The 27,549-nt window shown below is 49.4% G+C and overlaps 1 protein-coding gene across 15 annotated transcripts in view; it reads left to right on the plus strand.

Annotated features, from left to right (window-relative positions):
* The window catches only part of EIF4G3 (eukaryotic translation initiation factor 4 gamma 3), a 76,175-nt gene that overhangs the window by 41,152 nt on the left and 7,474 nt on the right, over nt 1-27,549 (plus strand). For 12 of the 15 annotated variants that reach the window (XR_009557820.1, XM_060276295.1, XM_035120756.2 and 9 more), the window contains 19 exons: nt 2,950-3,132; nt 4,251-4,365; nt 5,813-5,940; nt 6,475-6,597; nt 7,254-7,362; nt 10,714-11,565; nt 15,261-15,349; nt 16,228-16,480; nt 18,017-18,150; nt 18,275-18,394; nt 19,162-19,272; nt 21,354-21,524; nt 22,386-22,583; nt 23,850-23,996; nt 24,151-24,387; nt 24,876-24,980; nt 25,338-25,470; nt 25,914-26,008; nt 26,447-26,540. Coding sequence is in view for 14 of the 15 variants with exons in the window: in XM_060276295.1 (XP_060132278.1) it covers nt 2,950-3,132; nt 4,251-4,365; nt 5,813-5,940; nt 6,475-6,597; nt 7,254-7,362; nt 10,714-11,565; nt 15,261-15,349; nt 16,228-16,480; nt 18,017-18,150; nt 18,275-18,394; nt 19,162-19,272; nt 21,354-21,524; nt 22,386-22,583; nt 23,850-23,996; nt 24,151-24,387; nt 24,876-24,980; nt 25,338-25,470; nt 25,914-26,008; nt 26,447-26,540 (3,397 nt within the window). In the remaining variant the exon portion in view is untranslated. The remainder of the gene's footprint in view (nt 1-2,949; nt 3,133-4,250; nt 4,366-5,812; nt 5,941-6,474; nt 6,598-7,253; nt 7,363-10,713; nt 11,566-15,260; nt 15,350-16,227; nt 16,481-18,016; nt 18,151-18,274; nt 18,395-19,161; nt 19,273-21,353; nt 21,525-22,385; nt 22,584-23,849; nt 23,997-24,150; nt 24,388-24,875; nt 24,981-25,337; nt 25,471-25,913; nt 26,009-26,446; nt 26,541-27,549) is intronic. The other 3 variants (XM_060276296.1, XM_035120749.2, XM_060276306.1) reach the window with 1 other exon arrangement.

Genomic DNA, 27,549 nt, shown 5'->3' on the forward strand with positions numbered 1-27,549 from the left:
TTGATTAGAAACCCAACTCAAAATAATCAATAATCAAGGGTTAGATTGGAACCAGAGTTCACCTTAACTTCATGTGGTACTAAATGGCTCAAAGCAAATGGGTGATGAGGAGGCAGCTGGATGGATTGATTGATGGAGAGTTGTGGAGAGCTGCTTCATTGTCAGGTGCAACTTGCAATTCCTTCCTATCCCTCCTGCTGGCCATTGAAAATGACAGGAACTCTGATAGTCCAATGCAGAGCACTCTCACAGGCATCGTTTCCTGCAGTTATTGTGTCATAAGATGTTCAGGTCAGTGTGACTCATGTGCTCACGCCATTAACTGGCAGCTCCTCTGGCCCAGCTGCTGTGACGCTTGGTGAGGCTCATTGAACTTGCCAACTGCTATTTGAAGACCGAGGGGGCTGTGGGCATGTCTTCCTCCAGGAGGAGCGCTATTCCTGGGGCCCTTCTTGCTTCTGCACTCATTCAATTACCGCAAAGTGTTTGCACAAAGATGTGCAACACAAAGCTGTTGGAAGCAACTGTGAACTCCCCTGTGGGGAGGAGGAGCAAACCTTGTCAAGGAAAGGAGGGAGGGCGTGAAAACACTCTGCTTACCAGGAACTGAGGTTTGCCTTAGAGTGGGAGGGGTTTCTCATTGGCAGCCTTTGACTCCTGCCTCATTAGGGAATCACATTTTCCATTTATGAAAATTTCTATTTTAGTTCCCGCTGGGCAGATGCTGTGAATTCTGTCAGGTCTCTTAGTTTCGGGACTGCTGAGCAAGGATTCTTGTGCCAGTCTTGTTTCTCCAGCAGGTGCCACGAGAGCCAGGGACAAGCCAGTGGGTCTGCTGCATAGGGTTGGCCTTGAACTTTGTGTTCCTGATTTGGCACAAAGTGCTCCTCCAATGGGATTTGGAAAGGGGGCCGGTATTTTGAACTGTTTGACAGAACCATTATAAAACACAGAAAAGAACACCAATTCATCTCTGACTCTCTGCTGCAGCCATGGCCTCTATCATCTTGTCTGGAACCCTGATTTTCTTCACCAGTCTGTTAGCATTGCAAGTTGCAGAAATTGGGATCTGGGAGGGGAGTAGCAGCTGCAGGAGTCTTGCATGTTCCCCTTCCAGACCCTTTTCTGGTGCTCTTTTCAGAGCAGCATTTTGGGATTTCTTTCCAGCTCTTGAAGCTGGTCAGGCACTTGGTTGTGTTTGCTTGATCATCAAAGAGACTTTAGCTAGTTGAGTCCCTGAGCGGCTGCTGGACCTGGTCTGCTCTCCAAATAGGAAACAAAATGCAAAGCTCCAAAGCACCACTTTTCCTTCTCTCCGCCTCACAGGCTGTCCCAGCAGGTCGAAAGTGGTTCTTTTGAGGGGTAGCCCAGACAATCTCTGAATTCCTTACGATCCCATGTGTGCCAGTTTTACATGCCTGGAGAGCTTTCCAACTGATGTATTGTGCAGCCTTGAGATTTCTCTGTAAGCAAGGCTGCTTTCCAAGGATGGAGAACTGAGGCAGGGCTTGTCCGAGGCCAGCCGGTATGTCCCTGGGGGCTGTGGTTTGACTTGACCCTGAGTTCAAACCCCCTGCACTGCTTAGAGCGGGACAAAATTTGTCAGTGGCCTGCTGTGTGTCCTGGTTTCTGTGCAGAAGATTGAAAGAGGAGGCCTCATGCATGGCCATCTAAACCTGAAGCCGCCAGCCAACAAGGCTGCTCTTGATAGCCAGCGTCGCTGTCCCTTGGAGCCGCATCCCAGGGTTTGTCTTCTGCATCTCTCTTCCTCCCCATCCACCCTGGAGGTGGATCTCTTCAGACAGGTGGCTCCTTCTGTCCTCTGCAGACAACCTGTGGCTGTGTGGCAGGGAGCCTTCCTTTTCGTTCCTGCTTGACCACTAAACTTGGGGCTGGTTTCTCTCATCTTTTTTGAGACCATCAAGAGGATTTCAGCAAGGTTCTGATAATCATTGGGCTGTTTCTGTTGGAGAGAAGAAGGGACCCCCAGGAAAGGGTAGTTCTAGTTAGGGCAACTTTTCCTAGCCATTTTCTTTCTACTGAAGCTTTAGTCCCTTGTTGTGTTTTGAGGAAAGCTAATGTCAGTGAAACAAATACTAATTTTAGAAAGCCCTAGACTGTTGCATGATGGTGACTTGGGCCAGGGAGGAGTCCTCAATGCCTACTGGAGGGGCTAGGCAGAAGGAGGGCTTTAGGTTGCATGCTGGACCCCCACCCACCCCTCCTGTTGTTGACCTGTCAGCTGTTCCATTGGCTTTCTTTCTATTTCCTGCTGCTTTCTTGCTTCGTTGTTGAAGGGAGGATTCAGACCCATCCAGGTAACTTTCACTACTGGTTCTGCATGGCCTCACTGCCTCTCGATCACATGCGCCATTAGCGGCCAGGTGTCTTAGTGCCTGGCGCATCATTTCGCACATTGAATGTTGAGCATTGGGAGATGTCGTCGTCACACGTCCCTAGTCCTCTGGTTGACATTTGTGTGGTCGGAGAAGTAAGTTTAGATCCAGGAAGGGGTTGCCGTCTACTTAGATCATGCCCGGAGTGATGAAGAAGCTTCCCCAGTTTCAGGCAGGTCAAGGAAGGTAAGTGTGTGGTTGGCTCAGGACTGAACGCCAGTGCAGGCATCAGGTTCCTCTTGGCAACCCCTTTAGAGAAGTGGCCTTATACAGCCCATCTCCAAATGACACCCATCACCATTCCTGCCCTGCCCCCTCACTTCCAGGGCAGGACTCGTTAGATGCAAAGACTATCCTGGCCGGACTCATCACTTTCCCCCGCCCCACTTGTGTTGCACGTGGGACACGTGGGCTTCCGAGGCAGAAGACCCTTGGCCAGAGAGGGCCAGCTAGTTGTTGATCAGATGCATGGTGAAAGCACCGTAACTGTGGCGCACTGCTCTTCCAGAAGATGGCCGGCTAAAATACGGGGCTCCTTGCTTCCCTCCTCCAGTTTTTCCAGAGGCCTCAAATTCAGCCTCCCAGAGCAACGATCCAGAATAGCAGCCCTTCCATCCGTCCTGGTGCACAGACGCCAACCGCCGTCTATCAGACCAATCAGCACATCATGATGGTGAACCACCTTCCTATGCCGTATCCATCCATCCATCAGGGGCCCCAGTACTGTATACCACAGGTAAGGTCACAGCACCCTTAAAATGATACAGTTGACTTGCATCTTGCACACATTTAACCTGCACAATCGCAGCTTCACAGGCTTGGCACCGAGCCAGCTAACAGAGCACAAATTAAACCTATGCAAGGTGAAGAGTTTCCCAGTCCCTGGTAAGCAAGTGAGAGAGCTTAAAAGCTCTCCATATCTGCAGCTGCCTGCAGGTTGTGGTCAATGTCTGCCCTCCTGTGACTCAGCTGGGTGCAAGTTAAATCCACGGCATGGGTGTGTTTCCGTTTTCCTCCTTCTGTTTCCCTGAGTTTTCAGTCCTTGGGTGGAAAAGGGGAATCGGGGCAGGTCTGGGACGAATCTCTGGCACTTGGTTTGCAGGCACCTGCCTTACCCAGGCTATTGGTCCGCCTAGCTCAATATTGTCTACACTGACTGGCAGCAATGGGCCTCTGAGGTTTCAGGAGAAGGGGTCTTTTCCTAGCCCTACGTGGAGATGCTGCCAGGGATCAAACCTGGGGGTCTTCTGCATGCCAAGCAGGGGCTCTGCCACTTCCCCTGGAATTTTGGAATCTGCAATATATTTTATTTATTTATTGCTTTTTTAGTTCCCAGCATTCCGCAAAGGTGTTCAGAGCAGCATTGCATGGGGCTGTACCCAGCTAAATTTTACTCAAAGTAGACCCATCAAAATGAACACACCTAGGTTAACCAAGTCTGTTGATTCCAATGGATCTCCTCTGAGCAGGCCTACTGTTGGATACAGCCCATGATGTTCAGTCTCCCCCTTTTTAAGTCTTCACAACAATTCTGTGAGGTAGGCGGCTGCGGCCTTTGTATGTATTGCCCTCCACTGCTGCATCTTTTTCCTCATTGCTCTGCCTGGTGTGGGAAGAGAGGCCAGTAAGTAGTCTGGAACTGTATTGATTGTGGACTTAGTCCCTGCTGCCAAGGGACCAGCTGGTCAGGATGTAGCCCACAAACTGCCCAGCACTTGCCATGAGGCCAAGAGTTGGCAGGGCAGAGTGGGGAACTGCATTAAGAGCATCATTAATAGGGTGGCAGGATAGCTTTTCCTGCTCATAAAGCGCTTTGTGCCATTTTCTGAGCCTCTTGTGCCATTTCCGTTTCAGTATCGTCATAGCGGCCCTCCGTATGTGGGCCCCCCACAACAGTATCCTGTTCAGCCGCCAGGGCCTGGACCATTTTATCCAGGACCGGGACCCGGAGAGTTCCCCAACGCCTATGGTAAGAAGAGGTTTCCTTTGAAGGTGGATGGGTAGCAGAGCAAGGGCCATTTGACGTGGTCTTTTCACCCTGTAGACCGATCTTTATGCAAACCAGGCTTCCTGTGTCCGTATTCCACATCTTCAACACTGTAGCATTCCCATTTTGGCTTCTCTGTGTTAAAATGAATATACAGTAGGCCTGCAGGTTACATTCCAGGGGTTCACCTGCAAATGCAAAATCATGCAAAGTCAGGAAGACCCCCGGAATCACCCCCCTGTAACTGTCCCTGTCTTACTGGGCTCTGGGAAGGTCATGCAAGGCCTCTGAAAGACGGGGCGGGGGCGCTTCTGTGGGATCTTGCTGGAGTCTCACACAGTCTTCCAGAGGTGTTGCGCAGGCTTCCCAGAGACTTCACCTTGCTTATCAAGATCTGGGAAGGTTGCATGAGATCTTGTATGACTCCTTCTGGCTGGCTGCCCCTTCCAGTTCATTTATTTTCCTGCCATCTGCACAAAGCTGCAGTTGTGCAAATAAATCACATGTAAGTTGCAGGTCTAAATTGCAAATTGAGTAGATTTTCCTCTTTAATTTTGATGAATGAATTCTGTCACTTTGGCTGCATTGCCTTACTGGTGCGCTCTGGTCATCCTGGGGCAGAGGGGGCAGGAAGAGAGTTAGGCAAGGAGAACCAAAGCACTTATCTGCTGGAGATCTTGCTTGGAGATCTTCTTTTGGCACCCGAGGTCAGGGCCAGCCTTACTTTCAGGTGGCTTAAAATTGTGTTTTTAAAAAAGAGGTATGGGAGTGGATTGGGGGCTGAAAATCTCTGGAAGCTGTAGTCTGTGACCAGCACCCAACCCTGTGGGTTATCGGCTTTCTTGTGAAATTGGAGGATGTTCATCACTTTGCTTAGAACCTTTGGCAAATGGGAGACTCTGAGGTCTTTACTTTCTTAGGAGTAGAGGGTGCAGTTTGCTTCATTGGCTCTGGTGGAAAGTGTGTGTGCGTGCATGCATGCAGAGGTTGGGGAGGTGACTTTGTTCCTCCAGGAAAGAAACTGAGCCTGTAGTGTCATTGGCCCAGTCCTATGGAACTCTTTGCCACTGGAGATTCAGCAGGCGCCTTCTGTGCCAACTTTTAAATGCCTACTGCCACTAGGCCTGCGCACGCAGTTAAGAGTACATCCTTCCACAGTGGCCTAATAATGCTTGTTTTTAATTTGTTTATGGTTTTACTGTATGGCTTTTCATTGTAGTAAACTGCTGTGATATACACACACATATGCAAGCCTCGGGGGGGGGGGGGACTCCCAAGCAGAGGGAGCAAGTGGCCCCTCAGCTCCCTGACCTTGAGAGAGGAAAACCAGGAGTCGCACTTGGAGGTAGCTCGTCCTGGGCGAAGGGACGTGGCTTTGATCACTTTGCCACAGGCCTAAGAGTCTCCTTGCCCCCTTTACCCACTGCAGGGGCACCTTTCTACCCAACTCCCCCGATGTATCAATCCACACCCATCATAGTGCCTACGCAGCAGCAGCAGCAACAGCAGCAGCAGCAGCAGCAGCCAATCCCACCAGCCAAGCGGGAGAAGAAAACGGTAAGAGAGCTCTGCAGCTGAATGCTGAGCCCTGTGGGTTGAAGGGAGAACCTGGAAACTGGGGAGGTTGACACTCCCCTCACCATGGGAGGAGTCTCACAGGTGTTCTGTTTAAAGCCTTTGTTGTTACCGTATTTACTCACCTTCCTCATATGTGCTTTAAGATGATATATGCAATATAATCAAAACAGTTTAAAATAGCAGCAAATGAATGGGAAAACCCTAAAAAGAAACACCCATTGTGGAGATCTCATCTAGCTTAGAAAGCTTTTCGGAACAAAAATGCCCCTTGGCAGCACCTCAGTGGGCGTCATAATGGGGGCCTTTTGGGGCGGGGGTGTTACATTATAAAGGGGACACCTCTTGGGGTGGGGTTTCCTTCAACCATGTGCTGCTGTGGCCCTTGGTGTGGCCCTCTGAACCGTGAGTCGCGAGTGTCATGCTCCCTTCACAGCATGAGGCTGGGCCCTGGTTAAGCCAAGCCACCTTTTTGGGGAGGTGATTTGAGCAGGTGCTTCATTCCATCCTTTCCAGATCCGCATCCGAGATCCCAACCAAGGGGGCAAAGACATAACAGAAGAGATCATGTCTGGTGGAGGAAGCCGCAATTCCACGCCTCCCACGGTCAGGCCCTCATCCACGCCCACCCCGCCACAGGTAACTGCATGGGGACGGGCACATGCTGGTAGGAGGCTGGCATTCATTCTCCGCTGCAGCCTCCTTGTGCAGCGTCTATATCTTGGTGGCGCTTCTTGCCCTCACCCTCTCTCTTCTGCTCATCAGCTGCAAGGCAAAGCCAGTCATCCTCTTGCCAGAGAGGGGCCTGCTTCTGAGGGCAGGAAAAGTTGGAGAAGGACCTTGGCTGCCTCAGGCAGGAGGGTCTCCAGGACTTGGGTTGTGGAACGTGCCCCAGTTGTAGCTCCTCTCGGTTTATTGTTATTCAACACTTCGTTTTTTAACAAAGTGCTTTGAAAGGCTTTCAGTTGAATTGCGGCAACCTTTAAATTGTTGGGAAGAGGCATGCTTTCCCCCCAAATTCCATGGTGGGGGGTGCGGGATTTCCAGATAACTGGTTGTGCCTTCTCCTTTCTCGCTGCTGTGAATAGTAATTTGTCTTTCTCCTCCCGCTGCTTTTCTCCCACCCTCCCCATGCGCCTTTTTTTTATGACTGTATATCTTATTTCTTCCTTTTCTTGATTTTTTTCTTTCCAACCCAACTGGGTTTTCTGCCCCTCTTGCTCACTTGTGTTCCATGTTGCTAGTTTTTATGTTCGCATGCTCATTATCACCCTTTTTTGTACTTCAAATCCCAGCAGCTGCCCAGCCAGGTCCCCGAGCACAGCCCTGTGGCGTTCGGGGCCATGGAGAGCTCTCACCTCGCCGCCAGCACCCCTATCGCTGTGACAAGCGACCTGAAGCAAGGTGGGTGGACGGATCTCTTTGTCCCGGTTTTGAGAGGCACTCTCCCTCTCTCTGTGAGGAGCCTCGAGAGCTGGTGAATCTGTGAGCCTGAACACTGAATCAGTTCTGGCCTTGTAAAAAGCGCCACCTTTCAGCTTCCCACCTGCAAGTTGGTGGTGATGATGATAACATTGACATGCCTTGCTGGTTTCTGTAGTGCAGGCATAGGCAAACCTGGTCCTCCAGATATTTTGGGACTGCAACTCACATCATCCCTGACCATTGGTCCTGTTAGCTAGGGATGATGGGAGTTGTAGTCCGAAAACATCTGGAGGGCCGAGTTTGCCTATGCCTGCTGTAGTGCTTTCACAAGCAGCCTGTTGGGTACTCTTTCTAGCCATGCCCCCACCCCAAAAACACCTGAAGTTAACAAGTTTTCTTAATTTTGGCCAAGACAAACTAGGGGGAAAGGTGTCATGAATGACCTCTCACCGATAGGAGCACAACATCTGGAAGGCACCTGGTTGGCAGAGGCAGTCTCAAGCTAGTACTTAAATGAGCTGTGAATTCTTTGTGACAAGGAAGCCCCTTCTTTGGCACCCTAGAGCCATCAGTTACCCCCCCCCCCACAGCTTGACCTCTGGCTTGTTGGGCAGCTCCTTTCACACTTGTTCCCCACTAAATGCTCGACAGAACCAAGTGCTTCTTCGCTGCCAACACCTCCACAGGGGTGGTTGACGTAGGTGGCTGCAGCAGCAAGCGGTCCTGGTCACAGTTCTGGCCAGTTCTGTTGTGACCCAGCACATCCACTCTGAGCCTGGAAGGAGGGCAGCAACTGCCAGGTTGGAGTGGCTGCCCAGTTGCTGCTCTGCTGAGTGCTTAGAGAGACCCAGCTGCACTCCTTAGGGCTCTCCATTGAGGAGGGAGGCAGGTGTAGCTGGGGTTGTGGGTATTCTGTGGGGTGGCTGATGGAGAAGACACTGGGGGAGTGATACTCACATTTTAGGGGCATTGTTGGCAGAGTTCTGAGTCAGTGCAGCTGCTATGACTCTCTTGCCCAAGTAGGAAGGAGTCTGGTGGGGGGGGGGATGTTTGTAGGGCTGCCTGGCTGACAGGCATTCATAGTTGTTGCTCTTAATTGAATAATGATGGTGTTAATTTAATATTTGTTTCGCTGTTTATAATTATGCACGGATGGGCTGTTGCTTGTTCTCTTTCTGGTTGTTAAAAAAGTGTTGCAACAGTAAATGCTCTTAAAATACACATCTTGTACTTCTGTTCTTGCAATATAACTTAGAATATATCTAAGAGCCATGTTGAGACGTGCTTGTAGATGTCAAGATTAGAAATTAAACCTGGTCTTTGAACACCTTGCACATTTCTTGAGTTCCCTCAGCTGTACAATGGGGATTTGGGTTGTAATTCCTCCTTCTGGTATATGCAGGGTCACCTTGGGGTAAGACTCTGGGCAGTGGGTGAAGCAAGTAATGGTGACTGGGCAATTTTTAGTCTTTATTTCTTATACATATCCCATCTGGTGCCCCAGGCAGTTAACATTGATTATTATTATTAATAATAATGGCAATAAATAAGGCAGGTAAATCACTTCTATAGAATTAATTAAAGACCACAGGCACTAGAATAAATTTAAACAATTTATCGGTACTGGGGTCAAACACCTGTCTGGATAAAAATGCACAGGTGCATCTCACATTACGTGGGGGTTATGATCCTGGCTGTCACGTGCAAAGGCAAAAACATGTAAAACTAGAACAAACTCTGGAATGGTCGCACAAGACCATCCCTACCTGTCCAAAAGCAGTGCTGAGCAGGCCTTGCCCCCACCCCCCCATGTAAGACACCCCATCGTTCTTACTAAGCTCTGTAAATGTCTTGCAAGGGCGCTTATGAGATCTTAGATGATGCTTCCAGCATTTCTTGCTCTTCTGCCCCTTTTTATTTTTAAAAGAATTCAGTGATTCACGTAAGGTATGATCAAGAAAGTGAAATTAGCCTAAGGTGCGATCTACCTGTATTTTCTTGCTGGCAGAAGGGATTATATAGACTCCCCTTGATACGGGAGCTCCAGACATTGGGAGCAGACACTGAAGGGGCTCCCCACTTAGGAGCCCACCAAATGCCCTTTGGGTGTTCACACGACAGAAAGAAGAGCCCCTCTGGAAGATCTTGACGTCCAGACCTCCTGTGAGAGACTGTAGTTACTGGGAGTGAGCCACATTCTGTTTTATGTCTGGCCAAAGGCAAAAAAGAAGAAAAAAAGAGAAAATGTTGCAGTCAGATAGATCATGATAGCTGATCTGAAAGTCAGAGGCTGGCTGCAAAAGCTTGTGAGTAAATGGCAGCCAGAATATTTATCAGCCTTGCGACTCCCACAAGACCAGTCCTCTTCTTTCCTAGTGGTGCTTCAGTGCCCTTGAACCAATTCCCTCAGTGGCTGCCATTGGCTTTGGTGATCCTATAGCAGAGGTAGCCTTCCAGTGTTCAGTCCCTTATTTACTGACTTGTGCAAGACAGTTGGGTTTCAGATATTAGTGGCAGAACCTTTTTTGTAAATAGTGACTGGCCCTCTTGACTGTGAGTTTAGAAAGGCACTAAGAATCCAATGGGGGAAGTTCAATTGGTCCCTTGACAGTAGTGACAGGAGGCACCAGGCTCAGCCTAGCTTGGGGGGGGGGTGATGCATGCACCCCACTCGTTGCATTGACTGCTGAATCGGGCTTGCATCCCAAGATTCCCATTGTACATCTTGCATGTCCATCCCTCATGCACATAACAAGACTCTTTAGGGTAAAAAACAAATACTGTGGGGCAGAGGGAGCTCCAACATAGTTCTCAGGACTTAAGACATTGTCTTTTGATTTATCTTGCAAATGCATATCCATGTTGTTAATCAGCGTCTTTGAAGCAACCTTGGCAAAGAAATCCACAAAAGGGCCCGCAGTTCACTTTTCACAGCTACACTGCTTGCGCATGGTAGCCCTTTGTAGCCCCAAAAAGTCCCCTCCTCTGTGAGGAGGTGGTTCTTAGCACCAAGGCAAGTGGCACTTGAAGCCAAACTGCCCTATTAGGATCCACCAAAGAGAACACATAGGGTTTGAGTGCTCAGACTCCTTTTGTATCGCAGAATGGGTGGCAAGCAAACTTGACAGAAAAGAGCAGACATTGCTTGCCTTAATCCCCATTTCTTCCTTCAGTAACCTCTGGGCTGAGAATTGAGGACTGGGCAGGGAAGTGGGGGGGGGGTTCCAATGTTCCTCTTAGAAAGTGGGATGGCGTGGATAATTGATGCAAATTCATTCTGATTTGACGAGTTAAATGGCCCTTTCTAACTCTTCCATTTTTTCCCCCCAGAAGAGAAGCCTAAAGCAGATCCAGTATTAAAATCTCCTTCCCCTGCCCTCAGACCAGAGCCTAGTGGAGAGAGGAAAGATCAAATGGGCTTGACAGCAGAGACCCCGACCACCTCCTCCTCCGAGACCTCACCAGAGCTTCCTCTCACGGCTTTGCCCTCCCCTGCGGCGGTCATTGCTGCTGCCGCCACTCCTCTGCCTCCTAAATCAACGTTTGCAGCAGACTCAGAGGATGGATGTGAACTTGCTTCCTCGAAACAGGAAGCCACACCTCTTCCCAGAGCTGCGCCCTGCATGGAAGTGCCCATCTGCCCCCCAACAGATGACGCCAGCGCGGATATAGGCAGGGAGCCCCCTAGAATAGTCCCCAACGACCTCCAAGTGACTGCTAGTACTAATCTAATTACTGAACTGAACGGAGTTAGTGAAAGGGTCACAGTGACTGATGGCATCATGGAACCAGATCAACTGGAGGCAGCTGGGCCCTCGGCTGTGGATCTGGAGAGCCCAGAGGCACCTCTGGACGAGGCAGAAAGTGTGCCACCTCCAGCTTCCGTCGCTCTTCCTGCTGTTCCGACTCTGCCTCCATCTCCTCCTCCCAGCCCTCCACCCGTTTCTGCCGCTGCTACTGTTAGAGTGACAAGCCCTCTTCCTCCGCCACCGTCTGCTTCTCCTCTCCCACTACCTGGTGCCCTCCCTGGTCTTCAGGGGGATTTAGAAGGAGAGGAGGCCACAAGAACTACCCTTGGTGAAGACACCCAGGAAAATCTAGAGAAAGAAGAGGTGGAGGTAGACGGACAACCGGAGAATGCAGACTCTCAGGGCTTGAATACAAAGAAGGGCCCCGGAGCAGGTGAGTGTCCTCGCAGGGGGTCACAATGGTCTCTCCCAACTCTTTAAAAGTCTGTGGTACGGTTTATTCAGAATCTGAACAGCTTTGCTGGGGCGGAGGGGGGGAGGAGGTTGGCTGCACAGGGGAAATAGGATCAGTTGCCTCAACTCCGTGTGTGAGTGTGTGCTTTCTCCTGTTCTGTTGCAACTTAGAAAAGGATCCAGATGTGTGTTTCAGAGGGCAGCTAAGTAGGCCCAGAGGAAATTTGCCAGCTCCTTAGATTTTTTTCAAATCCTGAGTGGGAGACAGGGACTGATGATAACGGGATAGGCCTGTTTCCTTCCCCCGCAATGAACAGGGCTTCTGTGGTATGATGAGCAAAAGCGAGAAACAGCCTCCCAATTGAAAAAGAAAGAAAAATGGTTTGTTTTTATGCTTCCTGCTTTATCTACCAGAAAGCAGGCAGAACAACCATTTAGGGAGAGCTGCATTGGTGGGTGGGTGGCAGACTTGGGATGGTTCAAATGCTTGGCATTTTGCTGGTTTTCTCTCTGTCTCTCACTCGTAAAAAAATAATTCACAAAACCCACCTTCTTTTCTGACTCAGAATAACTTCCCATATTATTTATTATTAAGTTATTTTTATCCTACATTTTTAGGATTAAGCTTTTTACCTTTGCACTGTCCCCTTTCCTTTCCTTTTACATAAAAAGAAACTCAAGCAGTCCCCAGAGTTGCTCACAAATGATTTGGGAGATTACTTGCCAACACCTCCTTAATGTTAAAAGTTTCATTGTGTCTCTGAGAAATATGCATGGTATTTGAATTGCATTTCTTATCAAAGAGATCATCTCCCCAGTTTGAGGTAGTTTTCTTTTAATTTTCTCTAGTTGCACAGCTTTGTCGAAATATTTTCTCCCTTCCTTCCTTCCTCCCCCCCCCCACCCATCCCAATATAGAAGCCAATTCTGGGATGTTGGTGGCTTGTGAGGATTTGAGGAAAGTCAGCCAGCAGTAGCAGATAGGGTGTGGAGTTTAGATGGGAACTAGGAAAAGCCCCCCCCCCTTTCTTCTTGTGTCAGTATAGCACCTGCTTCTTCCTGCTTCTCACCAATATTTTGTATGAGTTGGAAGCTGCCTCTCCAGGGTGCTTGGGTGCCTTAGAAGGTGTGCTGGATTGTTGTCCTTTCAGACTTGGGCCCTTCACAAACATGTCTCTTAATCACTCTCTTGATCTGGGGAAGATCGCAAAGCTTCCCCTCCCATCTGTGTTGCAGCTCCCTGCGTGGGCATGTGCTGAAGTGGAAAGTAGGGAAGTCAGCTGCTGTAGTGCTGCAAAGGACTTAGTTTAGTAGTGGAGCCTCCTTCCTTGCCAGCTGAAATTCTGACAGCACCAGGACATGGCTTAGGGGTCTTAGTCTCTGAAATGGCTCTTCACACCCAACTGCCATTGTCTGAAAGCTGATGCCATTCCTTCCTCCTCTGCAAACATGGGGGCTGCTGCCACCATAGACGGAAGTAGATGGTAGCTCCTCCTCCCTCTCATCCAGTGCCATGGGGTGCCTCATGTGGGCATGGTCTGGACTTACACACACCCCTCCCAGGGTTCCTACTGAGCCTTGCCTGACAGGGCAGTATGTCATAGTCTTCTGCCATCGCATTATGACATGGCAACAGAGCTGTGCTCCGGTCAAGCCTTAAGTTTCATCCCTCGGACCTCCCTGCGATCCTTTCGTCCTTGGTCATTGGTGGGCAGTGCTAGTGGAAAGGGAGGCCGTGGGCTGCTTTGTGAGGTGGAATTTGCAGTTCCTGTCCTGGTGGGAGAATCCCAGGTATGTGCTTAATGCAATTCACCACTAGCATTTCTAAGCAGTGGCGTTTGTCTTCTGGGCATCTCCCTGGGTGGGAGGAAGCACTGGGTTCATTACTGAACTCTGCAGTTAACTTGAAGGGGACTGTGGGGGGAGGGGGGGAGATAGAAAACACTTAAGAGGAACCTTGGCTGGGCTAAATGGTCATCAATTGTTAAAAAGAGAAGCATCTGGGAATGTTTTAATAACCGTGACTCCATGCATATGGATGGCTGTTCTACAGTTCTAATGACTTCTACTTAGGCTGGCTCTGAATTGCTGAAGTCCAGAATATCTTGGGTTGGTCTGTCAGGTGCAGCTGAGAAGCATCCTGTGTAGCTTTATCAGTCCTCCTTGCCTTTATTTACTGGCGTACAAAGAAGAAGCCGGACAAGGAGGCTCCTCTCGGCTATCCTCTGTTTCTATCAAGCTTAAATATTGCAATTAGAAGGAAGGAGGGAGGTTTAGGGTAATGAAGCCTATTATTATTTAATGCACAGACGGGGGGGGGGGGTAACTCTTGCTTTGATGGCTTGTTTTGAGGAGTAGGTGAAAAGTTGCCTGTTGCACAGTTATGCAGGTCATTTGTGTGTGCACCAGTAACTAGTTTCTGTAGAAAGTCCTGACCATTTTCCGAACTGGGGAAAGTGAGTTTGAGCCCATTGTGGCTGCAGCAGGGCAGGGTGTGGGGAGCAACATTTTGCACTCCAGAGGTTACTGGTGAGTGAGCTCTTTGTAGATAGTTTTTTTGTAGATAGTTTTTTTTTGCTACTGAGATGGGCCTGACTGATTTCACCAGCTGAAACGCTGCACTCATTCCTGGAAGGATAAGGCCACCAATAGGACACAGTGGCTATGTGCTTCCTTCCAGCTCAGAGGCTGGTTGCTTCTGAATATCAGTGGGTAGAACAGGCCACTGAAAATCTCTGTGGTTTCCTGCGAGTAGACCAGGAACCCCCATGCATTTCATTCGGTAGACCTGGCTTCTGAGAATCTCCATCCTCACTAAATACCATAGCAATCGCTGGGGAAGAACAGCAGGACTGAGAGTTATGTTCTTTTCCTTGGGTCAAAGCTGGCCAGGCTCTTTGTCCCCTCGTGCTTTGTCACAGCTCTCTGGGTCCACCGTCTCTTCCAAGCTGATGCTGTTAACAAGCTGCTAACCCTTTGGCACATTTTAAGGTGCTCATACCTATTTCTGCTCTTGTTGCCAACAGAAACAATATTAAGCAAAGAAGAATCTGCACTCATGGTTCTTCAAAGCCGCCTCTCTATATAGGCCCTGTTGGTGTTTGCCCTCTGGTGTTGGAGGTGTAGAACTGCACTGTGGCTGTGTTTTGACTTGGTGTAGAGAGAAAGAGATAATTGGGATGGGGGAATCTGCTCTTCCAGGTTGGAAGCACATTGAAACAGCTTTTCAAGGGGCATTTAAAATTACACTGCAAAAATCTGTTGCTCTCAGTGTTTCATTTACAAAGTCTCAGCCCCTAGCACAGAGTCACACAAGAGGACTTACATAGGCAGTCCTGCCTATTGCTGTGTCTTGCCTTGGACCAAGGAAGAGGCAACAGGGCCAGGCCCACACTTCCATAAATTGTCAGGAAGTCAGAGGAACTTAAGTGAGGGGCAGAAGTGTCACCTCTTGGTTCATTTGCAGCTCTAGAATCTCTTGAATTGTTTTCCTAATGGCAGCTGTCAACGTGACCCCTTTCCCCTTGTCTTCAGGTAGCTTCTGTGAGGCTGAGGCAAGTTGCTGCCCTCCCCATAGTTTTAAGCTTACTGGAAAAGAGGAGCCCGTGCTCAAGGCTGTTCTGTTCCAAGCAGGCTCCGGATTTGGCAAATAACCTGTCCAACTTTATCTTGTAGCCCAAACAGCTGCAACTGCACCAAAGATGTGGAACAAACCAAAAGAGCGGAGCCAGGCCACCGAGGAGGGAGTGGAGGCCGAACCCGAGGTAAGGGGGGCAGGAGGGCGGAGAGGTGGGGTGCTCAGGAGCCATCGTGCTGCCAAGTTTCAAAGGATTCTCTGGCCCTAGAAGTGAACCTACCGAGCCAGGGAGCCCCAGAAGTTTGCCTGGTTTCTGATTTTGAGTGACTGTCCTTGTGGAGAGGGATAAGTTGAGGAAAATTTTAAGAGCGTAACAGCCTTCACCAGCCTCCTCTCCAGACTCCCATCAGCCAGCTAGGACTGGCAGTCCAGGAAATCCAGAGGGCATCAGGTTGGCAGAGGCTGCAATATTGTTTACTAGCGGAGCTTTTAATCAGTTCTGATGGGGAAGTGTTGATTTGGGGGAGGGGGCATTGAAAAACAAAATCCTTTTTCTAAAATCATTTGGGCTGTTCTGGATGCTTTACAGCAACAGAGCAGTGTTAGTACTTTGGAAACTATTCCAAAATGATAGTAACTGGAGAATGCCTTTTTTAAATAATAAAAATAAAAATCCATAATCTCTATTTGTGCAGTGTTTCCCTTTTTAATACTGAAAGCCTTTCTCCCTCATGGGCAACCTTCCAGGGGCCAGTGGAGGACAGGGCCAGGGGCATAAAAAAGTAGGCTGGGCAGTAGATGCAACTCCCACCCTTTGTACAGTCATGCTGGATTCTACACGCCACTCTAGGCAACTGAGAAGTATTATCGCAGCCCCAACCAGGTCTGCAGCAGCAGCAGAGCTAAGGAAATGGGCATGTCCTTGGAAGAGTCCCGAGGACCAGTGAGAGGAGTCTGGAGGGCCACATGCGATTTCCAGTCCTTAGATTAGAGGCAGCGGAGCTTTGTTTATTGAGTGCTTGGCAGAGAGTAGGGCGCTGATTTGGGGCTTGCTTGCTGTTTCAGCCTAAAGCAGAAGTGGAACCTGGAGGTGACAGGATACTTGAATCTGAACAAGAGGCAATGAGCCAGAAGACTTGCCCCAGGAGGGATTCCCACTCTGACCTTAAGGTAGCGAAAGCTGCGGAAGAGAATGGTGAGCAGGAAGGGGAGCCCATTCGCAACGGTGCTGAGAACGTCTCCGAGGGGGAAGGAGGTGAGGGGAATTCAGGCTGCGCAGAGAGTCCCAGCGAAACCCCGGCCAGCCAGTATAAGCCAGGTAAGTCCCAGTCACCCTCTGCTCATCTTACCCCAGACGTTTGGGCATCCTCAGCAGTGTTGCCTTTCCATGGCATGGGCTGTTACTCCTCGGCCTCTTTGGGGGAAACATCATTTCTCCTAGCAAAGGGGTGAGAGAAAGCAGTGGGAAAGGGACCCTAGCTCAGTGGCAGAGTTACCTGTTTTGCATGCAGAAGGCCCCAGCTTCAGCCCTTGGCAGCATTTCCAGGGCAAGGAGAACTGCTGCCAGTCAGTGTATATGATACTGAGCTAGATCAACAGAGTAAGGCAGCTTCCTATCTTCCTATGTAACCAGGAAAATGTTGAGCAAGCTGACTCAGACAGAGAGAGAGAGAGAGAGAGAGAGAGAGAGAGAGAGAGAGAGAGAGAGCCTTGGTGTGTAAGATGCAGCTTCTGCTCTCAGAGGGTGATTCTTTGAGTCAAATCTCCAGGCCACTTCTGGAGTTTAAGGGCTGCTTCATGCAGTTGGCAGGCATGCCTTATTTCTTGTACTCATGAGCCGGAAATGGACAGTTGGCTATGACTTGCCAGTATTTTGAGAGAAATAGCTAGCTACAGGTGGAGTGAGCCCCGTGTGAGGTGGCCTCTCCAGAAGTAGACTTATGGAGAGGAAAGCATTACTCCATGTCAATGCTTTTCCTGCCTGGAAACCTGCCTTTGCTGCTTGGTTCCCTGAGATTCTGACTCTGAATCGTGGATTTAGCGGGGCGTATGCTAGAGCCCACACTGGCACCTCCAGGGCTCTGGCTGGCAGCCGTCACTGCACTTAGGCATCCCAACTCCCTTGCAGGCCTTTTAATTTTTCATGTGGTGCCAGAGCGCTCATTTCCAGGATGTCAAACTTGTGGCTCCAGGTGTTTGCCTCCCTTTAAAGAACATTTCATTGGTGGTTAATTCCTGAAAATGACCCTTTGAAAAACTGAAACGTATAAATTCTTTATAGAATCTGCTGGACCTAGACTACCGTCTTCTCTGCTTCATCCCCAATCTCTGCTGCATTGCCCCTCTGATAAAAGTGACCACCTGTAGCTCTTTGGGCAACCTGTGCTCCCTGAGCCTCCAGGTGCACAGAGCAGAGTGCACAGCTGTCCCTCTGCTGCATGCACTGCCACTGCTTGCACTGTGCTTCCCAAGGGTTCTTTAGAACAAAGCTACAAAACCTGTGGGTGGATGTCCCAGTGCTGTCCTGCTCCTGCTTCTTCCCCTTCAGCATCAAACCCTTTCCCCACTTTTTTCCCCTGAGGGTGTCCCTCAGTCAAGAAAGGGCTCAAGCAAGGCTCCCTGTGACCAAATGGATGCAAAGCCAGACCTCCCCAATCAGAGTGCAACATTCTTTTTCCACGGAGCAATGCACTCATCCCCTCGACCATTTCGTGACTTCCCCACAAAATGGAGACAGGGTGAGGCAAAGGAGAAAGACCCCCATGGCCACACTTCTAATTGGAACAAGGAGGCCTTGCTGGGAAAACATGGCACAATGAATTGCCCCATCCTGAGGCAGGTGGTGTCATTACAGAGCAGTGGAAGCCCCTGGACTCCGAAGGGAAGAAGCAGTACGACCGGGAGTTCCTCTTAGACTTCCAGTTCATGCCTGCCTGCATCCAGAAGCCGGAGGGGCTGCCGCCCATCAGCGATGTGGTCCTCGACAAGGTATGGGGCTAGTGTTTTCAACTGTAGCTCTTGAGGCTACTTGGGAGTATCAACCAAATGCTACTGTCTGTGCAGACGGTTGCTGCATGGCTACCCGTAACTTTACATTTTTCTACCAATACAGATCAATCAACCAAAACTGCCTCTTCGAACTTTGGACCCTCGGATATTGCAACGGGGTCCAGATTTTACACCAGCATTTGCTGATTTCGGAAGACAAATCCCTGGAGGGCGGGGCACACCTGTAAGTGTCAGAGTTACATCCAGAGTTAGAAATGACATTTTGCCTTTTGCCTCCAGAATTGGGAGCAGCTCCCAGTTTGGGGGCTCTTTTGCAGTCACGATTTCTCAGTCAGCAATTTTTTCTCTTTCCTTCCTCCTCTTCCCTTTTCCTCCTCCCTCCACTGGTCTGTGCCTTTCCTCATTCTGTCTTCCTTCCCATCCCTTACTTTGTTCTCACATCTTTTTATCACCTGTAAGGCTCCTCCTGTGTTTCCTTGACTCTAGTTGACTGGAAAATAGTGTTTTCCCCTCTGAAGGATTCAATTGGTTCTGTTGACACAGGTGGGCAGGAATATGGCCACCAGCTCAGTATTCTGCTGAGGTTCTGCTTCTTGAGCTCCTTTGGTTTCTGGATAGCAGGGGCCTAGAAATGGGGAGGGGGAGGCCAAGCAGGGACGATATGGGGCTGGGGGGGGGGGCGGGAGGGAGAGAAGAAAAAGAAGAGGAGAAATCTTCTTAAAATGATCATGGGGAGTCAGGTGAAAGAAGTTCTTTGCAAGTAGCATCTGCTTCTTGGCTTGCGGAATAGCCATCCAGCTAATGGGTCTTTAATGGGAAATAACAAAAAATGGGGGGTGGGGTTTGGAGTTAAATTTAAGTTAAAGACCTACCTTCTGAAATTGTGGTGCCCATCTGCTGTAACAGATGCCTACTTGGGCATGTCAGGTCTTTCTGTGTCAACTTGTGGATAATACCTTCCTCTCCCCATCCCTTTCTTTCTTTCTACAGGCCTGCAAAGTGCAGCCCCCACCTGGACTCCAGCCCCTTGCTCGGTGTGGGCCCCCAGCATGCCCTTTGTTGGTCTCATCTCACCCACAGCTGAGGAACCTGACCATAGGGGTAAGCCATCCTGCCCCCACCCCCAGTTTCCTCTCTCACTGTGCGCATCTTTTTGCAAAGCCTTCTCTGCCCTCCTGTCTTCAGAGGAGCTAGCAAACAACCCCACAGAGCACAAGCCTGTAATGGAAATGGCACCAGCCTTGCCTTGTACTCTTCTCTAGGCTGCCGTCTCTTCAGTGGTGGGTGGGACAGCACCAGCAGAGGGCATACTGGGACTTTGGCCTGAGCTGGATCTGCCCTAGGGCTGCTCTTCGCAGTCCTGTGTAGAGGGGGAGACCAGGTAAGTCCTGCTTGGCCTGTCTTCGTTTTTCTTTTGGCTTGGAGCATTTAGCAGCTCGTGGATGCTCCGTCTCAGCCCAGCTGAATGACAGCTTTTCCCACCTTCCGCATTTTTGAAAGTAACAGCTTTTCACTAACCTTGGTACCTGGTGGCACAGTTAATCGGGTAACAAGTTTTAAAAATGCATCTTCTTTATTTTCAAAAAGGACTTGGGTGAGGTGTAGTAGAAATAGGTATAAATAGCTTAAGAAAAATAGCCAGCTGCTGTGCTGTAAAAGCCACCCCAGATGCACCAGGAGGAAGGCCTTGATCTAACACAGCTGTGGGCTCAGTTTTCTAACGCTAGAAAAGAATGCAAGGGACATTATGTTACAGAAGGTGCCGGAGATAGAGGATTGAATTGTTGTTGATTGTGGTGCTGGTAGGTGAATGTTAGGTGAAATGGCAGCCCTTATGTCTGACTACCAAATACTGAACATTCTTGGGTGGTGTTTGGAAGTGAGAGGCATAGCTGCCAAGTTTTCCCTTTTCTCGCGAGGAAGCCTATTCAGCATAAGGGAAAATCCCTTAAAAAAAGGGATAACTTGGCAGCTATGGTGAGAGGTTGGTAGCAGTGGTTGGGAGTGTGAGGTATGGTGGGGGCAGGGGGACAGAAGCGAAGATCTTGTGTCTGCATCAGACCTGATGTGGCCGGCATTATGAACTTCACAAGTTTGTGATCTTAGTACAGCTCCTTTGCTGCTTATTCCTGCCTGGGCTGGGAAATGATTTTGCTCTGCTCTGTTTAGCAGAGACTCCTGCTGGGGGATGTTCATGAAACTCTTTTTGAAGTGCCAAAATCTAGGTATCCTGCTGCCTGTTAGGGTATCCCATAATGATCACTGCTTCCCCCAAGATTTGTAGAAAGGGACCTACAGTAGCAGGTGCTACAGCTCAAGCTGCTGGTGTAGAATTTAAGCACATAGAGAAGCTCCTTGCTGCATTTTGGATGTCAAGGGCTGGATTCTCGAAGGAGTTGATGTGGTGCTGGTGCCTGCGTGCAAGCCTTAATTGGTGCAGAACACGTGTGAATGGTGAAACCTCAGGAGGAGCGAGCAGGTGGTTTGCTGCTCTGTCCCACCAGTCAGGCTTGTTGTTGGCACTGCCTCCTCAGCAGCACCATGGGCCGGTTGGAGCTGCGTCTGGATCACGCTGGCCTGTGCATTCTGGTGTGCCTCTCAGGCAAAGTCCTGATGATTTGCTTGGATATGGACCTCGTGTTGCAGGATTGGGGCTGTTGTGCTCATTTGCCAGACAGCAGGGGGAAGAGTGTTCTCCAGCACCTTTAAAAAAAAGAAACCACTCTTTCTCTTTTTTCCTCCTACCTTGCCCTTCTTAAACGTTTGGTTCTCTTGTACCTCAGAAGGTGCAGTATCCTGAAAACTTGAGGTTTATCACAGCCACAGTGAAACATGGTCAGGAAGGCTCAGGCTCAAGGAGGGGCTGCTTTTTTGTGTGGCAGGGACTGCTTGCCAGCAACATTCCGTCTTGGTTCATATTCTCTCTGTGGGAAAGGTCTGTAACTCCATGCTTCAGTCCTCAGTGGCATCTCCAGGTAGAGCTGAGAGAGTTTCCCTGTCTGAAACCCTGAAGATGGACTTTGTATAAGGCAGTTGGCTACATTCCTATATTCACCTGCATAAATTCCCAAGTAGATGCTAGTGTTGGCAGAGCAGGGTTGCTTTGATGCTGAACGTATGTGTTGTTTGAGCCTTTTGTGTTAAAAGGGACTTCACATTCAAGGGACTGGTTTTTCTCTTAGCTGTTAAACGTTGGACAGCGGAGATCTCAGCCAGGCCAGAGGCGGGAGCCCAGGAAGATCATCACGGTTTGTGTCAAAGAGGATGTACACCTGAAGAAAGCTGAGAATGCCTGGAAGCCGAGTCTGAAACGTGAAACGCAAGCGGAAGACTCTGAGAGCATCAAAACCCAGGTGAGGCAAGAACATGAGCCTCCTAGCTGGGCTGCCAAGGGGCTGGCCCTTCTCCCAACTTTAACACCCACCCTTAGCTGTAGCGTGATTTGCATAGCTAAGAACAGGGTGGTCCAATGTGCAGCCCAAAGGCTGCATATGGCAACATTTGACACCCCCACCTCCCCAGCCCTTGTGCTGCCTTCCCAAGCTGAGTAAGTGATGTGCTGGGCTTTGGAGGGGGAGCTCTGACAGGGTCCTAGAGTTCTGCCACCTTCTTCCCCGAGCCTAGTTAGTGCTTTCCTGCTTTGGAAGGGGATGGGAGAGACTCACCCAGCTATGGGAAGGCAGCACAAATTTTGGCCTCGCTCCTCCCCTCCCCACAACATGCGGGTTCCTTGTTGAAATACGATTGCGACCCACTTGATATGAAAAGTTGGACCTCCCTGGCTTGGAAGGACAAGTGAGGATACCAGACAACCTACTACCTCTCTGGCAGGTGTATTTTGTCTATGTTATCTACTTGACTGTTTCTGCCTTTCCTTGGGAGGGGAAAGAAGGGGGATCCCACAGAGAACAGAATTCCTGTGTAGAATATCTTTGCGTTCTGAGCTGCCACTGTACAAAGCTTTTGCTGCTGTGGAGTCTGGTTGTTTCAACCTGGCTGTGTCTGAACTTCCCTGTCTGCCTGTCCTCCCCTTTCCTCCTGGAGTTGCTATGAACACGGGTGGAGCTGTTCAAGCTGACCAGGGATGGTTTGGGCATATGACGCAATGAAGCATCCATGACTGGGTACTGAAAGCAGCTATCTTGGGCCATTGCTCTCCTAGGCCTTTTGCCTCATTTGAGTTTTGCACCTTAACACCTGCATTTTCCCTTCAGGAGCTATTCCGCAAGGTCCGAAGCATCTTGAATAAGTTGACACCGCAGATGTTCAATCAACTGATGAAGCAAGTGACTGATCTAACTGTGGACACGGAAGAGAGGTTGAAAGGCGTCATTGACCTTGTGTTCGAGAAAGCCATTGATGAACCCAGCTTCTCTGTGGCCTATGCAAACATGTGCAGGTGTCTCGTCACGGTAAGTGTGGTGTGGGAAGTTGGAAGAGGAAAATACCCAGTGGGAGCGGGGGCATGGGCAGAGCTCCTGCTTAACATGCAGGTTATCCCAGATTTGATTCCTGCCATCTGCTGCTAAAAGGATGATTTGAAAAGGACCTTATTGGCCTGAGTCTCAGGATATACTCTGCCATTCAGGGTAGACAATACTGGGCTGAATTGACAAAGAGTTTGCACTGGTCTATCATCTGCTGCCTTTTTGACACCAGAATGAAAAGGGGTTTTATGGGGAGGTTGTCCTGAAGATGCTTATCTGAACCAGGCTTATGCAGGCAATAATAGCATCTTTCCATAATAGTTCACCTTTGATGTTAAAAGTTTACACAGTGGTACCTCGAGTTACAAACACCTCAGGTTACAAATGCTTCAGGTTACAAACTCCGCTAACCTGGAAGAGTTACCTCGAGTTGAGAACTTTGCTCCAGGATGAGAATGGAAATTGTGTGTTGGTGCAGCGGCAGCAAGAAGCCCCATTAGTGAAAGCACGCCTCTAGTTAAGAACAGCTTCAGGTTAAGAACAGACCTCCGGAACGAATTAAGTTTGTAACTGGAGGTACCACTGTGTGTGTGTGTGTGTGTGTGTGTGTGTTTATATGTATATATACACAGTGGTACCTCAGTTTATGAACACAATTGGTTCCGGAAGTCTGTTCATAAACTGAAGCGTTCATAAACTGAAGTGAACTTTCCCATTGAAAGTAATGGAAAGTGGATTAATCTGTTCCAGGCGGTCCGCGGAGTACTTAAACTGAAGCGTTCATAAACTGAAGCGAACTTTCCAATTGGAAGTAATGGAAAGTGGATTAATCCGTTCCAGACGGGTCCGCGGAGTACTCAACCTGAAGCGTACTTAACCTGAAGCATGGGTCTAATTGGTTCTGGAAGTCTATTCATAAACTGAAGCGTTCATAAACTGAAGCGAACTTTCCCATTGAAAGTAATGGAAAGTGAATCCGTTCCAGATGGGTCTGCGGCGTTCGTAAACTGAAAATTCGTAAACCGAGGTGTTCATAAACCGAGGTTCCACTGTCTATTACTGTGTTGTTTTCAATATGAATGCTGTGAGCCAGCCTGTTTGCTCTAAGATGTTTCTATGAATAATGGCCCGTAAATATTTTTGTAAATAAAATGCTGGTTAGGAATGCAGCAAGTGATGAGAGTTCCCTGTTTTGCCTGTGTTGTGCTCACCTTCCTCCTCCTTGGCCCTTTCGACACGTGCTGCACACAGCTGAAGGTGCCCATGGCGGATAAGCCCGGGAGCTTTGTCAACTTCCGGAAGCTACTCCTGAATCGTTGCCAGAAGGAATTTGAAAAGGACAAAGCTGATGACGATGTCTTTGAGAAGAAGCAGAAGGAGATGGAAGCTGCCGCAATGGTGAGTTTCTGCGGAGCACCCTCTGTGTGCTCCCAGGAGCAGGGAGCCCAAGACATGGGAGTCCTGTGGTGTTGCTGGCCTGGGAAGCGAGGCCATGGGCTTGTGGTGTGGCAGGCACCCCTTTCTCACCACCCCTTCCTTCTCTGCCCCTCAGCCAGAGGAGAGGACGCGGCTCCACGACGAACTGGAAGAAGCCAAGGACAAGGCCCGGCGGCGCTCCATTGGCAACATAAAGTTCATTGGGGAGCTCTTCAAGCTGAAGATGCTGACAGAGGCCATCATGCACGACTGTGTGGTGAAGCTGCTGAAGAACCATGATGAGGAGTCCCTTGAGTGCCTCTGCCGCCTCTTGACTACCATTGGCAAAGACTTGGACTTTGAGAAAGCCAAGGTTAGAAGAACCTGGCACCCACATTGAGACCCTTGGCGGCTGTAGCCTTTTCTGTGGGCTGCTAAGTGGCGCTCGTGCTTTCCCCTAGAAGATGGGGCAGTGGGGTTGCTTTGCCCCTTGTGCCATCAGGGAAGAGTGAACACCCAAATCCATCTTCTTTGGTTCTGAAAAGAACTTAGTGTTCAGAAAAGCTAGATCCATAGCCCTTACTGGCCCTGCTTCATACCCGCCTGGAGTGGATGGAATGTGAGGCCACTTGGAAAGTGCAGAGGCGGGTGGGTGACTTTTATATATTTCTGTGTAGAAACCTCTTTACTTTTGCCTGGCTGGGATTAGCCCCTGTCCAAAGGTAAGAGTCACCCTCATTGCTCCAGCCCCTGAAAGGTTTCCCAAGAGAGGCTGGGAAGGATCCCCTTCCCCATCCCCCTCTGTAAGGCAATTTTTCATGTTCCTGTGAAATATGGTGAGAGCATCTGTGTTTCCTCTAGCCTCGAATGGACCAGTATTTCAATCAAATGGAAAAGATAGTCAAAGAGAGGAAAACCTCTTCCAGAATACGATTCATGCTTCAAGATGTCATAGACCTCAGGCAGGTACGTGTCCGGCAAGGGAAGCAGATGAGTACCTAATTGTCCACAAGAGAAAAGGTACTGCCCTCACCTGGCTCCTAGTCTTACCCTGAGAGGGTAGTTCTTGGTTTTTTAAAGGGCTGCCAGAGACCATCTTGTGATGATGGGCAGTGGAGCTACTGTCTCCTGCATCATGGGCTGCTGTCATGGGGTAGCTGTGGTATTACAGTCGACTTGTGTCACACTTGTGGAAGGAGCTTGCGAGCAGTTTTCCCCTCAGTAGAATATCCCGCTTCCTCCGTCTGCATCAACCACAACTACCCCACAGTCTGCCGGGGAGAAAGGAGGCCTCATCCGTCCTTGCTTTCCTGTCTTCCACAGTGTAACTGGGTCTCACGGAGGGCAGATCAAGGCCCCAAGACAATAGAGCAGATCCATAAAGAAGCAAAAATTGAAGAACAGGAGGAGCAGCGGAAAGTCCAGCAACTAATGACCAAAGAGAAGAGGAGGCCTGGTAAGTTCCCAGAATTCCCATGTGATGCTTGACCAGGAGGAGAGAGGAACAAGGGTCCATGTCATGAGAATTGCCTCTGGTGTCTAGATTATAGAGTTTGCCTATATGCCCCAATATATATTGTTAAGCACCACCAACTCCAGTGGGGAGCTACCTCCTGCCATTTGTTCTACTAGCGTGTGCATGGACCATTGCACAGAATAAGCGAATGGTGAAACTGCACAAATAATTTTTTTAAAAAAACCTGCCACACAGTTGCTTAGGCAGAAATGCAAATTGAAATGCACTCTTCAGCTAGATGTGACAGAGGAAACATAGCAGCCTTATTCCCATAGGCTCCCAAGCTTCGCTTTACACATACAACTCATCCCAGACCACTTTAGGTACCATATTAGGGATTATAAAAAGTAACTTGTTTGTTTGTTTGTTTGTTTTGTTTGCAGGTGTTCAGAGGGTAGAGGAGGGTGGCTGGAACACGGTGCAGGGGGCGAAAAATACCCGTGTGCTGGACCCCACCAAGTTCCTTAAAATCACCAAGGTTTGTATGGAGGAAGGATCTCTTTCTGAGAGGAATCATGAGAGACCAACTCTCCTTTGGTTGGTCATCTTCCACATTCCCAATCCTCAACATCAGCCTTCCTGAAAGTGGTGCCCTCCCAGACATTTTGGACTGCAGCTCCCACAGGCTCCAGCTTCACACACCTACAGTAGCTGGTGCCAGTGGGAACTGTAGTTCAGAATGCCTGGAGTGTGCCTGGCTGGGGAATCTTGGTTTTTCTTGCTGCCCTGCCCTCCAAGGAAGCTGTTTGTCCATCTGTGCATCAATACATTTTGAACTGGGAAGTGAGAGAGAGGGTGGCAGTGAGCCGGAGGGCGGGAGGATTTGTTTCCTTCTGTGAAACAGGATTGGGTGGGGCAGTTCCAATCCCCCCAGCAGGCTCTCCCTAATTTGTGCTCCTGTTTGTGTGTCTTTCAGCCCACAATAGATGATAAGATCCAGCTTGTGCCTAAAGCCCAGTTGGGCAGCTGGGGAAAAGGCAGCAGTGGGGGAGCAAAGGCCAGTGAGATTGGTGAGTGTGGGTTTTGCTCTGTGCACCCTGAAAAGTGCTGGCAGTTGCTGTTCCTTGTCAAAGATATCTCCTTGTCATTTCTCCTCTTTTGGAATTTCCAGTCTTGGCTTACTTCCTATTATGAATGGGCTGTGCAAACGCCATATTCAGTGCTAGCCCTCCTCTTGGTACACCCACCAAAGTTAAATGGTCACAACTATCTTACGTTCATTACTGTATTTTTCGCTCCATAAGACACACCTGACCATAAGATGCACTTAGTTTTTAGAGGAGGAAAACAAGACAAAAATATTCTGAATCAAATGTTGTACTAAACTATTTAATAAACAACCAGTCCTGCTGCAGCCTCTCGCTGGGGCAGGCACAGGAGACACGGTTGGGAGAGGCACTGCGCTGTGCCTCTCCCAACCGCAGCTCCTACGCCGACTCTTGCGAGCGGCAGAGGCGGCAGAGGGACAAGTGGCCCGAAAAGACTGCTTTCGGGCTGCTTGTTCCTCCCCCACCCCTTCGCCGCTGTCGGCGGCTGCGGCGGAGGGAGGAGCAGCCTGAAAGCCCGACAATACACTGTAGCACTACAGTCGGAAACTGATCAAGAGCTAAGAATAGCTTGATTAAGTTAGCTAGAGAGGCCCCTGAAAGAGCCAGTTTTTGCTTAGCTCTGGAAAGAGCTCAGTGTGGGAGCCGGGCAAATATCTTTGGGGAGTCCACACCACAGTGCTGACACCTCTACTGTAAAGACACTGCCCTGATTGGATGATTGCTGAGTTTCATTCAGTATCAATGCCTGGAACAAGAAATCAGAGCAAATTATCATAGCATCCATGACAGATGGCCACCCAACCTCTGCTTAAAAACCTCCAATGAAGGAGAGTCCAGAACCTCCCAAGGGAGTCTGTTCCACTGTCGGAACAGCTCTAACTATCAAAAGTTTTTTCTGGTGTTTAGTCAGAATATTCTTTCTTGTCATTTGAAATCCATTGGTTTGGGTTCTGTCCTTCAGATCCAGCAG

The sequence above is a fragment of the Zootoca vivipara genome, chromosome 6 (assembly GCF_963506605.1).
Source record: "Zootoca vivipara chromosome 6, rZooViv1.1, whole genome shotgun sequence".
In the NCBI taxonomy this organism is placed as follows: Eukaryota; Metazoa; Chordata; class Lepidosauria; order Squamata; family Lacertidae; genus Zootoca; species Zootoca vivipara.